The sequence below is a fragment of the Staurois parvus genome, unplaced genomic scaffold (assembly GCF_062004578.1).
Source record: "Staurois parvus isolate SC_StPar_1 unplaced genomic scaffold, SC_StPar_1.0 ptg000688l, whole genome shotgun sequence".
NCBI classification, from domain to species: domain Eukaryota; kingdom Metazoa; phylum Chordata; class Amphibia; order Anura; family Ranidae; genus Staurois; species Staurois parvus.
The window spans coordinates 109,889-125,124 of record NW_028318484.1 but is presented as its reverse complement, the minus strand read 5'-3'; the positions used below and the strand labels follow the sequence as shown (position 1 = coordinate 125,124).

Genomic DNA, 15,236 nt, shown 5'->3' with positions numbered 1-15,236 from the left:
CATAGCTAGAGTGGTGTTTTCTAAAATAAAATATCCATTCAGCCAGGCAAACATTTAGACTTAGCCATCATGGACACTCATTGGTGGTTAAAGGTTGTATGTATTGGTGTATGTAAATCCACACTATGTTTGCTCCCTTTCAGTATGTCAAATATCTTTCCAAAATCGTTTTGTTTTTTTCTGTTTGATAAGTGTAAAAAAAACAAAAATACATGTTGATCCTGCCAAAAATCCAGTGCTGCCCTGCATCTTGTGCACCACCCTATAGTGTTAACTCAAAAAATCTTAATAGACCTGCCCAGCTCACCACTGTGAACCACGAAGCATCCGCCTCCTTTATGGTAAGGAGATAAGGAGAAGGGGAATGTGCTCTGCAGTCCTGCCCTAAGGTGAATGCTTGCATACATAACAAAAAAAATATGTTAGAATATACTGTATATTGCTGTAGCAAGCTCTCTCCTGAGTAGTCAGGGGAATATACAGTATAACATACTGCCGTTGGAAATGGTAATCCCCTTGACTATTATCTGTAGTGGATTTAGAATAGTTCAGCTGTACTGCATGGGAAAATAGAACTCTGAAGTAAATTAGGCATTCAGTATTCACTTTACAATTCTAGAAAACAGAAATTAAGAAGCGAAAATGATTCTCAAGGCTAAAGTTTAGTTTTTTTTTTCTTTCTCCACATTAAGATAAAAAAAAAAATCTTTCAAATATTGTTCCTCCCCAGTCCCCCCTACATTTCTACCAAATCTCGATACAGCACTGTGAGTGAGAACAGTAGGCTCTCCATTCTCTCTCTCCTCGCTGGACATGGGGGCAGCAGCAGCATTGGGAAATCCAGTGAGGTAGTGGGGGGCAGGGCCAAGCCACACTATGTATGTCTATAGTCACACACATCTGCCTCCATAGCAAGCAAATTGCTATGGGGCAGATGGAGAAAAGGGGAGGAGAGGAGAGCGTTGGCGGAGGATCCCAGAAGAGGAGGTTTGGTGCTGCTCAGTGCAAAACCATTGCACGGAGAAGGTAAGTACAACATGTTTGTTATTTTAATTTTAAATAATGAAAATGTGTACATGAAAAAAAAATGAAATATAAAGGGAAATTAAGTCAAACAAGAACGTAAACACAGAAGATATGATAAACAGCTTAAAGGGTTAATCAAACCAAAAGTTAAAAAATCAGTTCTATGCGAATTACATATATGATGTTAGTAAGACTTATACCAAGAGACAGAGCAGACAGTTACATTGGTCCCCAGTGTGTAATTCTTGATAGAACTCATTTCCGTTTCATTTGTTAGGCAAAATTATCGATGATAGTAGTTTATATTATTATCTTCTGTGAAACTGTACAAAGGAAGTGTGTAAAAAAAGGGTTACAGAGGCTCAAAGAGACACTGTCACCTTGCCCCATGGGCCCCACAAACCCCTGATACTCAAGTTGCCAGTGCTCCCTGGCTTCTCCTGGTACTGGCATAACTGGTACTAAAATGTCTAGTGTCAGTTGGTGTTAGACATGTGCAGAAACAAAAAAATTTGTTTTGTTTCGCTTTGTTATTTAAATAATTTTGTTTTGTTAAATCTATTTATTTCGTTTTCAGAATTCATTTTGTTATGTTTTGTTTTTTAATTCAAATTCTAATTTATTCTATTCGAAATTCAGAAGATGGTTATATTTTATTTTATTCTATTCAATTTTCTATTATTTTTTTTTTTCTATTCTATTCTCTTATATTCTATTATTTTCTAATCTATTCTAATTCAAATTTAATCTATTTGAAATTCGAATTTCGGCAGGCGGTTATCTTCTATTGAATTCTATTGTTTTCTCTATTCTAATCTAGTCAAATTTATTCTATTTGAAATTTTGTTAGACCCAAGCATTGTCACAGGAGAAGAGGCCACGTGCCCCTCCTAATTTTTCTATTCTATTCTTTTATTGTCTATTCTATTCTTTTTATTCTATTCAAAATTCTAATTTCAGAAGACAGTTGTATTCTATTCTTTTCTATTATATTCTATTCTAATCTAGTCTATTATTTTATATTGTATTCTATTCTTTTCTATTGACTATTCTTTTCCATTTTATTCTAATCTATTCTTTTATGTTCAGTTCTATTATTTTCGTATTCAAATTTGAGTTGAAATTGATTTGAATTTTGTCCGAATTTGAATTCAGATTCATTACTACCGGTATTGTAATTCGGAAATTCGGAGATATTTGAATAATGAAAAATTTGTCCGAATTCAAATTCAGAACGAAACAAACCACACAAGTCTAGTTGGTGTCAGAGTCTAATGGGAGTGGTGACACCACTTCCTCAGCCATGTGACTGTGCTTGGGCCTAGCGCTTGGCTCTTAGACTCGGACATTGTCACAGGAGAAGAGGTCAAGTGCTCCTCCTATACCCGAAGCACTGGGAATTATTGAAGCAGAAGTGGTGAGGGAGTGCTGGCAAGGGGAATACAATTGGATCAAAGAGGTTCTTTATAAAGGCACTGTCACTTTGCCCTAATTGAGACATTGTCTCTAAGTCATTAAATACCTTAAGGGTGCATTAAAGGTTTGAAGGTTAAAAAAAACGATCAGTGAGACAGTCAGGAAAACCAGATAGAGAGAGTCTTTTCTATATTATCAAGAATAGAATCTAAATAAGTTCATAAACCACCCAAGACCAGAGGTACTGAGCTGGGGTAAAAGACAGAGCTTTGGTGCCAGATGCTGTCCCAGGTGGCCATTTTTGCCATTTCTCCATGGCAAAGATGGACAACTTGACTAGTGGTAGCACTGTACCGGTCACACAGGCAGGCACAGTAAGTGGCAGTGCCTTGCTCAGTGACTCTGACCCTGCACTATTTAACTGGCTCTACATAACTGAAAAGGCTTTATTGCTGCACCTGGCTCAATGACAGGCTCAGCAGGGAGTTCAGTAGCACAGAGCCTATGATTTTATCATGTTCATCTTTACTAGACAGAGGACAGAGTGCTACTCCCAACTGTGCCTTCATGAGTGCCACCTGAGATGGCCACTCCAATAGGTATTCATACCTTCCAACTTTTTCAGATGGGAACAAGGGACACTACCGAAAGCATGTAGGCATAGGACACACCCCTTTAAAGGATTATTATACAATTATATTTAAAGGACCCGTTAATCATGAGGCCGAAATGTCTTAAAAATACATGGACAAAAAAATGTATGTACATCATTCCAATATTTGTGAGTCTCTTTAAGCAATGAACAAAATGTTGGGTCAACTGCACAACCATATATCCAAACTTTCCAATCTAGACATACAAATTTCCTCTCCAACCACACATGAATCAATCATTTGGTCTGATCCCATCTCACATACAGTATATATGTCAGGAAGAGAAAAGCACTTATAGTGTAAAACCATTAAACATTTATTGACCACATAAAAAAATTGCACTTACAATGCATGAGTGTCTACCCGACACTTAGCATTAATCACTCAGTCATAATGCGTGCTGCATACTCTGGCGATGTTACCAAGCAGTGAGCTGGGCAGGCTGTGCAGTGCGACGTCACGATCCCAACCACAACTTATGCTTTTCAGTGTCAATTCATCATTGGATGTCCATCTTGACAATTTTGATTATTGATCCATTTGAAACACCTATGTTTACATGATTAATTTGTTCACTTGTAATTGATCATACGTGTATATAGAGATTGGTCCTTAGAGAGCGCAGTTACATTTTTTAAATTTTGAATTCCAGACTATTTGTCTTTTAGTAACTGCAGCCTATATTCCATTTAGACTGATATTAGGTACAGTTGGTGCAGACACTAATTAATAATCACTAATGAAAAGCAATAGGTTAAAAGGTGTTGAGGCAGGAATAAAGGATAAGGAGAGAAAAGGAATATGATCATGAGAAACAACTGAATGAAGAAGACGTATTAAATGGATAAATTCTCCTTTTGACATAAAAATAATAAATGCACGCTTATTTTGCAGGTAAAATAATGGGCATTTATCATTTTTGGCTGCAGGAGCCTGTAAAGCATTACACCAATGATCAGCAGATCACTTGCGCCATGCAGGTCTCCTGCAGACCTGTTATTATATCTGCTTGCCATACGGGATGTACGAGCAAGCAAATATACTGAGAGGAAGAAACAATAAACTACAAGCCGCAGCTGCTAAGGCTGTCGGGACTTGTAGTTCATTCATTCACAGAACTCCAAGAATGAATGCGGTTGTGTGGGCAGAGCCCTGCATGACCCCGTGGCTTTTAAAGTAACAGCTTGTAGGGGGGACTTCTCCCCATTCTTCTGTCACAGGGAGGAGGGGCAGCCAGGATTGGGAACATGGTACATGTCCCACCCTATAAACAGGTGGAACATGTAACATGTTCCCAAAGGTGACCTTATCCTTTAAGGCTTGACTTTACATTAGGGAAGAAATCCATTGTTCAGTTAGGGGAGTGAAACATGTCAGAAATAAAAACATATGTGGCAGTCCGGAAGGGCAAACTTACTTGCAAATGTAAGCTTTTCTAGTGCTGTGATGTGGTCAGTTTCTAATTTAAAATATACAACAGTTTTCAGGGGATAAATCAGGATGTAGGAATCTTATGTTTGGCATGTAAGGTTTAACGTATGGCACAATGAAGGTAGGCTTTTGTAAAGAGAGCAAGCAGGAGGTTTTTGTTCAGTAAGGAATGGGTGGCCACTGTTTGTGTCAGTGCAGTATGACATAATGAGTAGAAAATCAGTCTCAAAATACCAAGAAAATGGGTATGATTATTTTAGCACATTTGAAGTCTGAAGAATGTGCTGAAGAAGACTGTGTAAACATGATTCATCATTTATTAATCATATTTGCTCCAAGATATGCATTCATCGATTTTAAGACACTAATGGACAGAACAGGAGTCCTATATTTCATACAAATATTTGTTGTACATCTACATTATTATTCCTACTGTAATTATTCTTCTTATAGATCACTTTTTATCTATTGCCAGAAATGCATACAGCATGCCATTGATACCCTTATGGTAATGAACATTTTAGCTTCTCATACAACAATGTATGGAATTAGACTTTCACTCTAGTCCATAATAAATCTACCATCCTAACTCACTCTAACAAAGTGGTATTAAACTTAAAAACTAAAATTTAATAAATTGCAGCTTACCAATTCTAAGATGTGGTGGCTGCATTTGTTTTCTTTTTTTAGGCTTTTTATTTTCTACCATGGGACAGCAACTTTATGAACAAGAATAGAAAGGAACCAGAAGGAGAGTAGAGGGTAAGAAGAAAGGATCATAGTAAAGAGAAAAAAGGGGGGGAAGGAGACATAGACTCGGAGTCTCTGATGGAAGCAGTCACAAAAGGACTAAGCAGGCCAGTTGGAGTAAGGGGAAAGGATCAATGATTCCCAGACCTTGAGAAATTTGGAGTGAGAGTTATTCAGAATACTGGACATCTGCTCATAGAGCATCATAGCAGTCATGCATGTCTTCACTCCTTGGAAGGCATTGCGCGTGGCCTTCCAGGCCTGGGCTATGGTTACCATTTGGCTGAAATAAAAATATAAGTAGCCAGCTTCTGCTGTGGTGAGTATAAGCTGGGTATTGAACAATGGTATAGGGCCAACTTTGCATCTTTGCAGACCGTTAGATGGAACAGGGTCTGGAGCAGAACCCCACTAATCTTGGACAAGATTACCAGATATACAGGACATCCCCCTGTTGACAATAATTATGAAAACATCTGTCACTACACCTGGGGTAAGCATGGGTGACGCAGGCAGGGACCCAGTGCCACCTAAAAAGAACCTTATACACAGCTTCAAACATATTTGTGTTGAAAGAGCATTGGTTAACTGTTTTCCAAGTCTTACCCCAATTCTCCAGATCTATGGGGGCCTGGAGTTCCCACTCCCACTGAGACATATAATAGAGGGATACTGATGACGGGCGTCCATTTAAGGATGCATAGATGGCCAGGGGACCCCAGGGCATGCTGACAGCCATGTTCAAAGAAGGTCTTTCGATATGGGTGGGTGGATGTGTGGCAAAGAGCAACAATTCAGTGCTTTAACTGGAGGAAACAGAAGTGATCCTTGGCTGGGGCCTCATGCGTCTCTCGGATGGCCTCCCAGGATGGAAAAGAGCAGGCGGTAAAGAAGTTTTAAACACACATGGAGAGCCACCAGGAGAACACTCGAGGCTCCTCCAAGCCTGGGGGAAAAAGGGGTTGTAAATGATAGGAAGTAGCAGGAAAAAAAAAAAAAAAGAGGATATCAAATTACCCAAGTAGCGAACCAAATCCCATATCCTCAGAAGGGGGCCGTAATTTGTGGGGAAGCCAGAGTAAAGCCTTTATTGAAGATGAATCACAGTTGGGCAATTCAAGCAACACCCAGCGAGGGACATCTGAGACTGAGTGAAGCATAGCCAACTGGGAGATCTGTGCTGCTGCATAGTATCTAAAAATATTAAGGACCCCCAAGCCACCTTGCAGCCTATGGACATAGAGAGTGGATCTATGGACTCTGGAGTGTTTCTTGGCCCAAATTATTTGAGTATCTGGTTTTGCAGGAGAGGAGAGGAAGAAAGAAGGGGCATTCCCACTGGTAGCATGTGAAAATAGTAGAGGGCTTTAGGAAGGATCATCATTTTTGATGGCATACATCCTCCCTACCCAGGAGAGAGAAGGGTTTTGCCAGGAATGCATAAGTGAAATCAGAGTACGCAAAGTGTAGTAAGTAGAGAACAGGAAAGAGTAAGAAGGTATCAATTTAATTCTGAGGTAATTGATCAAGTGGGGCTCCCAGCAATATGGAAAGTGCTCTTGGAGACGTTCCATAACTTTTTATTTTTACACAGTGATCCAGTCAGTAAGTCTGGTATTTTTCAATTTCCTTTAACAGAAGTTGCAGTTAGAGGGTTGAGACAAACCATTTAACACTGACAAGGGTGCTTGCAAGTGGCGATGATAAATTTCATTTTCAGAGTTGGTGTCTCGTTTGAGTTGTTACATGAGATTTGAGAGGAGAAAGAGCTGTCTTGAATTCCCTTAACCTGGAGAAAGGAACTCCAAAAATCACTTAACCTAGGGTGGTCTTTTGAGCGTCACAGTTCCAATCACTGCACTGTTCAAGTACATTGTGCACTCTTTGAATGTGTCTTCCCAGCAAATGGTGAGATGCAGCTTTTATTCATTTACATGAAACCGTTACCCCAAAAAGAAAAAATTTATTTAACTGCTTATAAAGTGTTAGCTGGAGCACAAATTCAATTTCTTAGTCTAGTCCTTCTAAATCTGCTAGTTTAACACTTTACTAACATTTTTTTATGTACATTTAATTACAAATCTAAGTTAATATATGAAAATCTTTTTTTCTGCTTTATAGATAAAAGAGATAACATTTTTGAAAAACACAGTAATGGAGTGTGATGCTTGCGGTAAGTGAATGCTCGTACTGTGACATGAAAGTATATTTAAAAATGAGGTTTACTGATGAGAAACATATGGGAACTTGTTGGTCATTGGTACAGAAATGGTTGGTAACTGGCAGTGAAGTATTTGTAGGAAAAGATAATTTGTGAGGAAGGTATTTAGATTCAGGTATTCCAGTGAATGAGTCAGATGGTCTAACTACGTCAGGTGTAGGTATTAAAAGGGGAAATCTGGGTTACTTGATATGCAGCCATGAAGATTAGAGTTTGTCAACTGAAGAAGCATTGGGCAATGTATGACATCTGCTTCTACATGGACAGTTAATATAATCCTTTGTGTATATTAGGCGAATTTCACATTACTCTGTATGAAAAATGCATAAAGAACGCATATGAGTTTTTGCTGTGTTTTTCCCATGTTGCGTTAAATTTTAACGCAATGCATTGTGCATTTTTGATGCAATTTTGCCACATTTGCTTTGAGTTTTCACCATGTTTCCCACTATTCAAATGCAATTTTCATGTGATTTCCAGTGTGACTATTGAGCGATTTTGATGAGACTTCAATGCGGCTTTAGAAGTTCTCAAGCCTGGGTTCACAGAATTGACAAGAGAAATCACATTATATTCTGACTTCGGTGCAATTTCAGCCTCATAGACTTCTATGTTATCTCACAGAAGTCACATCAGCATAGATAAGAAACATTTCTATTCGACTTTGATGGATCAGTGTTTTCTTCAATCCTCACCTCTCCTCCCTTAATCTTGCTGCCTAAAACCTAGCTGCACACTGAAGTGGTTTTGATCTTTCTTTCCTTCCTTCAATTGATCAATCAATCCTTGCGTTGATCAACTGAGACTTCCCTTAATCGATCGCTCCTTCAGACGAAAAATCAATCCTTCAGTCTATTAAAAATTCCTTTTATCAACTGATCGATCCTTCCGTCAATTGATCGATTAATCCTTCCATCGATTGATCCTTCCTCTGACCAAATGATCTTTCCACTGACATCGACCTATTAATCCTTCCATTGATCGATCCATCCTCTGATCGAATGATTCTAACGACCGATCAATCCTTCCACCAATCAATAGATCCTTCCATCTATCAATTGATCCTTCTGTCAATCGAATGATTCATCTGTCGATCAATCCTTCTGTTGAATGATCAATCCTTCCTTTGATTGATCGATCTTTCTTTCAATTGATCAACTAAATGAAGGCTCCATCAATCGATTGAAGGGTTGATCGATTGAAGGATAGGTTGATCAAATGATTGAGGTAGCACAGTGGCTAAATGGTTAGCACTTCCGCCTGGCAGTACTAGGGTCATTGGTTCGAATCCCAAGCACGGCACCACCTGCCTGGAGTTTGCATGTTCTCCCTGTACCTGCGTGGGTTTTCTCCAGGTACTCCTGTTCCCTCCCACACTCCAAAGACACGCTGGTAAGTTAATTGGATCCTGTCTAAATTTGACCTAGTATGTATGAATGTAAGTTAGGGACCTTACATTGTGCGCCCCTTGAGGGTTAGGGACTGATGTGAATGTACAATATAGAAGTAAAGCACTGCGTAAATTGACAACACTATATAAGTACCTGAAAATAAACAAGAGAGGGATAGATCAATTGAAGAAATGATTGATCAAAGGAAAGACTAATCGAAGGAAGGGTCGTTTGATCAAAGGAAGGCTCCAAAATCACAGCTGTATCAAAATCTATGGATGAAGGCTGACCTGGGAGGAGAGGTGAGGGTTAAAAAAACACTGAATCCATTCAGTGTTGTTTAGGAATGATACTTATCTATGCTGATGCAACTTCTGTGAGTTAGAAATCTTTGGGGCTGAATTCGCACTGAGGTCCACCAGAAACCTTTTCTAAAATCCTATGCTTGTCTCCAGGACTTCTCCAGAGCTTCCCCTATCCTCTGGAACTCTCTACCCCAATGTATCATACTATCGCCTACTTTGCTCACTTTTAGGCGATCTCTGAAAACCTATCTCTTCAGGGAAGCCTATCCTGCCCTCAGCTAATAATGGAATCTTCTACTCCTCCTACTAGTCCATCCCCCACAGTTACTACCTTTTGTACCACTAGCCCCTCCCTCCTAGATTGTAAGCTCCAAGGAGCAGGGCCCTCCTATCCCTCATGTATTGAACTGTATTGTTGCTGTATCATCTCCCGTTATATTGTAAAGCGCTGAGCAAACTGTTGGTACTATATAAATCCTGTATAATAATAATAAAATTGCACTGTGCTGAGTTGATTAGAAGGGCACCTTTGAATATAGTGTGATATCCCTTGTCATGCAATTCTGTAAAGCGGGACTTGTGAAAAAGTGAACAACAATACAAGTGTGTTGTGTTCTGGATGTATTTTTCCTGCAGTTTCCATTCATTTCAATGAAGAGATGTGTTTTTGGTGAATTTTTTTACAGGATCAAACATGCACCAAAAATCCAGCAAGCAGGATTTTTTTTAACCGCAATGTCCAGTGTGAAGAGCTACACGGGATTTCAAGGGATGCAATTCTCTTTCGCTTTTTCTTTAACTTAAGAATGCACCATAAGCAGATATGTGTGAAAGCAACCTTAGTGTTTGCTTTACAGAGATGGTATGATGAATAACACAGGAATCTTGCGCTTGGGTACATTTAGTATGTCTTGATGTATTTTCTTCTCAGGTGTTAGCAGCTCTATGTTTAGTTTTATTCCACATTAAACTACAGGAACAACTAAACCAGAGATTAAGACAGCTATGAAATGTGTATGGAAAACAAGCCATATTTCTAAAGGTGATACCAAATAGGAAATAATAAGTGGTTGTGAACTATCCAGAAGTGATGTAGGTTGGCATTTAGCTAGCCTGTGGACACAAAGTTGTTCTGCTTTGGCAGAAGATGCTCATTCCTTCTCTTAGCGGAATATCTTTAGTTTTCCTTTGACTGCACATTATGCCAAGACAAAGTAATATTACTGTCTCATTCAGTCTCCGATGCCAAAAAGGAAAAAACAGAAAACTAGTTATTTCCCCTGATACCTACATATAACGGAGCCAAAAAGACAGACGGAAGGCAAATTATAAAAAAAAACAAAAAACGACATGTTATTACACAGAACATTAGTGAAATAATGAAAGGAATTACAGGAAATGGGTACTGTGTTCTGTTGACTTAAAACAGACTTTAATATGTTCTGCTAAATTAACATTTGATACAGATTCTGCATATGTATTGAATTGGCTAATCAAAATATTTTTGTAAGAATGGTAAATACCGATTACCAATACCTTTGCGGTGCTTTCTGAGCCCATACAAAATCAATGAATTGCAAGTGATTTGAACAGGAATACAGTGTCTGGATCACATGTGGTTTCCCTGCGGGTGCAATTTCAGCCATACAAAATGAATGGCACAATATGCACCGCATCTGCAGGGAATCTGCATGCAATTCAGACAGACTCGCACCGCATTCCTGTTCAAATCACATGCGATTCTTCACAGTGCGATTTGAGCCCATCCATTCATTTTGTATGGGCTCAAATCGCACCGCATAGGTATGCGTTTCAGGTATCGGAGCATTTGCATGAGTACTCGTGCAAATGCACAGTATCGGCATTGGTGCAACCCTATTCAAAACCAGTTTGTTTGGCAGGTCAGAGGATAGGCATAAACAGATGCAGGGAGATGAGGGTAAAAAAGGTGACAGAGTGTAGGAAAATGAAGAGCAGGCAAGAACCAGATTTCAGATGAGCAAGGAAACAAATATGAAAATTACAACAGACTAGCAGAGTATGGACTATGGTACTTTTACAGAGATATGGACACATTTGGAGGGATGCACTTGGTTATGCCCCTTCGTGTGCCTGAATTGATAACTAGGGCAGGTATTCTTGCACTTGAGCTCAGGAAGGAATCCAGGAGTGAAGAAAAACCCACAAAGGACTGCAGGAGAGTTTGAAGTACAATGAAAGAACAGGTGGACCAGCAGCAAGTGCAACAGGTAGACAACAGAAAGCAGCAAGGAAAGCAGGAGACAACAAAAGACTCAAAGGGAGGAAAAGGAGAGAAATGCCCACCATCAGTCAAGTGTCCCAGCCCTGATCAAGCCATAAAAGGGGGACCAGGTCACAGACAAGCTCAGAGATCATCATATAGCCAAGATGAGCAATCCTGTCATTTCTGATATATACTGTATATTATATTGCCAAAAGTATTGGGACACCCTTTCAAATCATAGGATGCAAGTGTTCCAATCACCTCCATGGCCACAGGTGTATAAAATCAAGCACCTAGGCATTCAGACTGCTTCTACAAACATTTGTGAAAGAATGGGTCACTTTCAGGTGAATTCAAGCATGGTACTGTGATAGGTTGCCACCTGTGCAATAAGTGCATTCGTGAAATTTCCTTGCTACTAAATATTCCACGATCAACTGTTAGTGGTAATATAACAAAGTGGAAGCAACTGGGAACAATAGCAACTCAGCCACGAAGTGGTAGGCCACGTAAAATGACAGAGCGGGGTCAGCTCATAGTACGTAGAAGTCGCCAACTGTCTGCAGAGTCAATAGCTCAAGACCTCCAAACTTTGTGTGGCCTTCAGATTAGCACAACAATAGTGCGTAGAGAGCTTCATGGAATGGGTTTCCATGGCTGAGAAGCTCCATCCAAGCCTAACATCACCAATGCAAAGCGTCAGATGCAGTGGTGTAAAGCACGCCGCTACTGGACTCTAGATCAGTGGAGATGTGTTCTCCGGAGTAACGAGTCCCACTTCTCTGTCTGGCAATCTGATGGACATGTCTGGGTTTGGCAGGTGCCAGGAGAACGGTACTTGCCTGACTGCATTGTGCCAAGTGTAAAGTTTGGTGGAGGGGGGATTATGGTGCGGGGTAGTTTTTCAGGGTATGGGCTTGGCCCCTTAGTTTCAGTGAAGGGGGCTCTGAAGGCATCAGTATACTAAGACATTTTGGACAATTTCATGCTGCCAACTTTGTGGGAACAGTTTGGGGATGGCCCCTTCCTGTTCCAACATGACTGTGCACCAGTCCCCAAAGCAAGGTCCATAAAGACAAGACATGGATGAGCAAGTTTGGGGTAGAGGAACTTGACTGGCCTGCACAGAATCCTGAACTCAAACCAATAGAACACCTTTGAAATGAATTGGAGTGGAAACTGCAAGCCAGACCTCCTTGTCCGACATTGCTGCCTGACCTCACAAATGTACTTCTGGAAGAATGGTCAAACATTCCCATAGACACACTCCTAAACCTTGAGGACAGCCTTCCCAAAAGAGTTGAAGCTGTTATAGCTGCAAAGGGTGGGCCAACTCAAGACTGGGATGCCATTAAAGTTCATGTGTATGTAAATACTTTTGGAAATATATATCACATTGGGCATGTAGTTACACCTATTATGGGAAATCACACTTTGAGATTTGCTGCACAAGCATGGGCTTTGTAGATCTTTGTGTCTCCCTTCCTGGGGAGCACAAGCTTCAGTAGGTGTTTCATTGCCTGGCTTCACTGCCTTTTTGATTGCAGTCAAATGTTCAAAAAATGGTGTTCTCCATTAACAGGAAGGAGGCTGGCTGTCATTCAGCCTTGAAGTTTTCTTTATGCCTAACCAAACGCTAATAGCAACGTCCTAAATAGCCAGCTAAGAGCTGAGAGGGAATGTAAGAAAATACAAGAAGATATACTGTATATCTGGGCAATAACTGAACATTGAGTGAATGGAAAGAAAATACATGGGTTCTGAGAATAAGGAGGTCAACAGAGACATTGGAGCAGAATATTGTTTAGTAAGGCCCCCCCATCAATGAGGCTGCCCATTAAAAGTGACATAGCAAGTAAAGGTAGAACACCAGGAAGAGGAACTGCCAGAACAAATCTCTTAGAACGTCTCATGGGCATTCTACACTAAAGTTATTAGAGCTGTGTGTACATATATTGGTAGAGAGAAAACACCTTTTTCCAAGTTAGGTTAAATAGGCTGGTGTTTTCTCAGGAGAGAAGAAGGGTGCAAGTCAGAAACAACTCCGCATCTAATTGCCTTTTCTGCATTTGTAAATTAGCAGAAAGTAACTGATTTTTATATAATAAAAATGAACAAGACAAACAGCAGTTTAGCAGTTTTAGAAAATAAAAAGTTCTCTAAAAATTGTACAAATAACATTCCTAGTGGGCGCTTAAATAAACACACCAGATTTTGCAGTGAATGTGTATTCTTTGTCCAGTCTTGGCTTTAAATATTAAGCAATGGCCAGACATCCAACGACATTAGCCATTTATCAATAACAATAGTTATTCTAATTAGTTGCTTTATTTATGCTCAACTTGTATTAGTTTCATAGTGGGCTTTTTATTTTATTTCACAGCCATCACTCACAAAACACCTTAGCTTACTCCCATGTTCTGCAAAAACAAGGTTTTTGTTTGGTTTTAAATTTCGTAATAATAATAGTAATAATTGTTGCAGCATTTTTACTATTAGATTAACAGAGTTTACTATTTGGGACTATATAACTGAGTTTAACAAAAATACTCTGTAAAAGTAAAGCTATCTCGAAAAAAGAGACTACAATAATAATATTAATAATAATTATTATTATTAATAAAATTCTAGTTGTCTGGTTGTTATCTCAACACAATGGCTTCAAACCTTCCTAAATCAGCAACCTTAAGTATTAGGATCAGGAAAGTCAAGGAAATTCAGAAGTTTTTATTTGCACACATGCTTTGGGTCATTGAAATGGAAAGTACTGAAAAGTGGTAAGTCAGCAATGGATGAAAGACAACTAGTATTTTCAGAGGTCAGCAATTTCAACATCCATGTTTTTCTAATGACAGCTCTATAACTGATCTGACTCATCTGATCTAAGATGTAGCACCCTTATTTCTTAGTCCTAAAAATAAGTTAAGTAAATATCAGATGACAACAGAGGTCATGTATTTTAAGAGTTATCACTGAACTTCCCCTGATTTGTTTACCATTAAGGAAATTGCATTAAAACTCTAGCCAATGTTCAGTACACATAATTACATAAACCACCACTTCTGCATGGGGTACAGTGATAGCGGTCTTCGAAAGGGAATTTTATAAGTACATTCAAACTGCATTTTGAAATATTTAACTTTTTGGACATAACTCTTTTAATAATACGCTAAATTAAGGTTAAAATAAAAAGCTGGGAAGTTGATCGTTTAAGCATGGAGGGAAGTGCCACCCAAACAGCTAACTACACATTTAAAATACATATGTTTACAGTTTTACCTGCCTGATTTGAAATTCTGATCACACAATCTTCTTCAAAATATCTCTATAACATTTCCAGGACTAAAAAAACCACAAAACAATACTGATAGAAACTTAGAAACCATTTTTAATATTTTTTACAAGCCTCACCTTGGGTACCTGCAAAACCCACCCCAACTGATCCCACAAATGCTTCTATTTTTTTTCTTTAACTTTTTCTTTCACTATTTCCTCAGGACTTCACACAAAAGCCACTGGCCTACAGATTGCTGTTACAGCTTTTGAAAACGGATGTGTACCTAATCCCTGCTTTGCTGGAGTTACCTGCACAAAAACAGGATCTGGATTTACATGTGGCCCATGTCCGCCTGGCTATTCTGGAAATGGCACACACTGCACTGATATTAATGAGGTAATCACTGTTCACTACAAATAATCATAGAAGAATCATGTAAAAAAATAATTCTTCAACTGGAATGACATCAGGGTCAGGTAAGTATGAGGGGGGGAGCTGCACACAGAAAGTTTTTTTACCCT

At 39.2% G+C, this 15,236-nt stretch overlaps 1 protein-coding gene across 2 annotated transcripts in view; it reads left to right on the top strand.

Moving 5' to 3' along the window:
* COMP (cartilage oligomeric matrix protein) overlaps positions 1 to 15,236 on the top strand; it is a 132,635-nt gene that overhangs the window by 24,815 nt on the left and 92,584 nt on the right. For both annotated transcript variants that reach the window (XM_089652604.1, XM_089652605.1), the window contains exons 3-4: positions 7,398 to 7,449; positions 14,936 to 15,111. In XM_089652604.1, the coding sequence (XP_089508730.1) occupies positions 7,398 to 7,449; positions 14,936 to 15,111 (228 nt within the window). The remainder of the gene's footprint in view (positions 1 to 7,397; positions 7,450 to 14,935; positions 15,112 to 15,236) is intronic.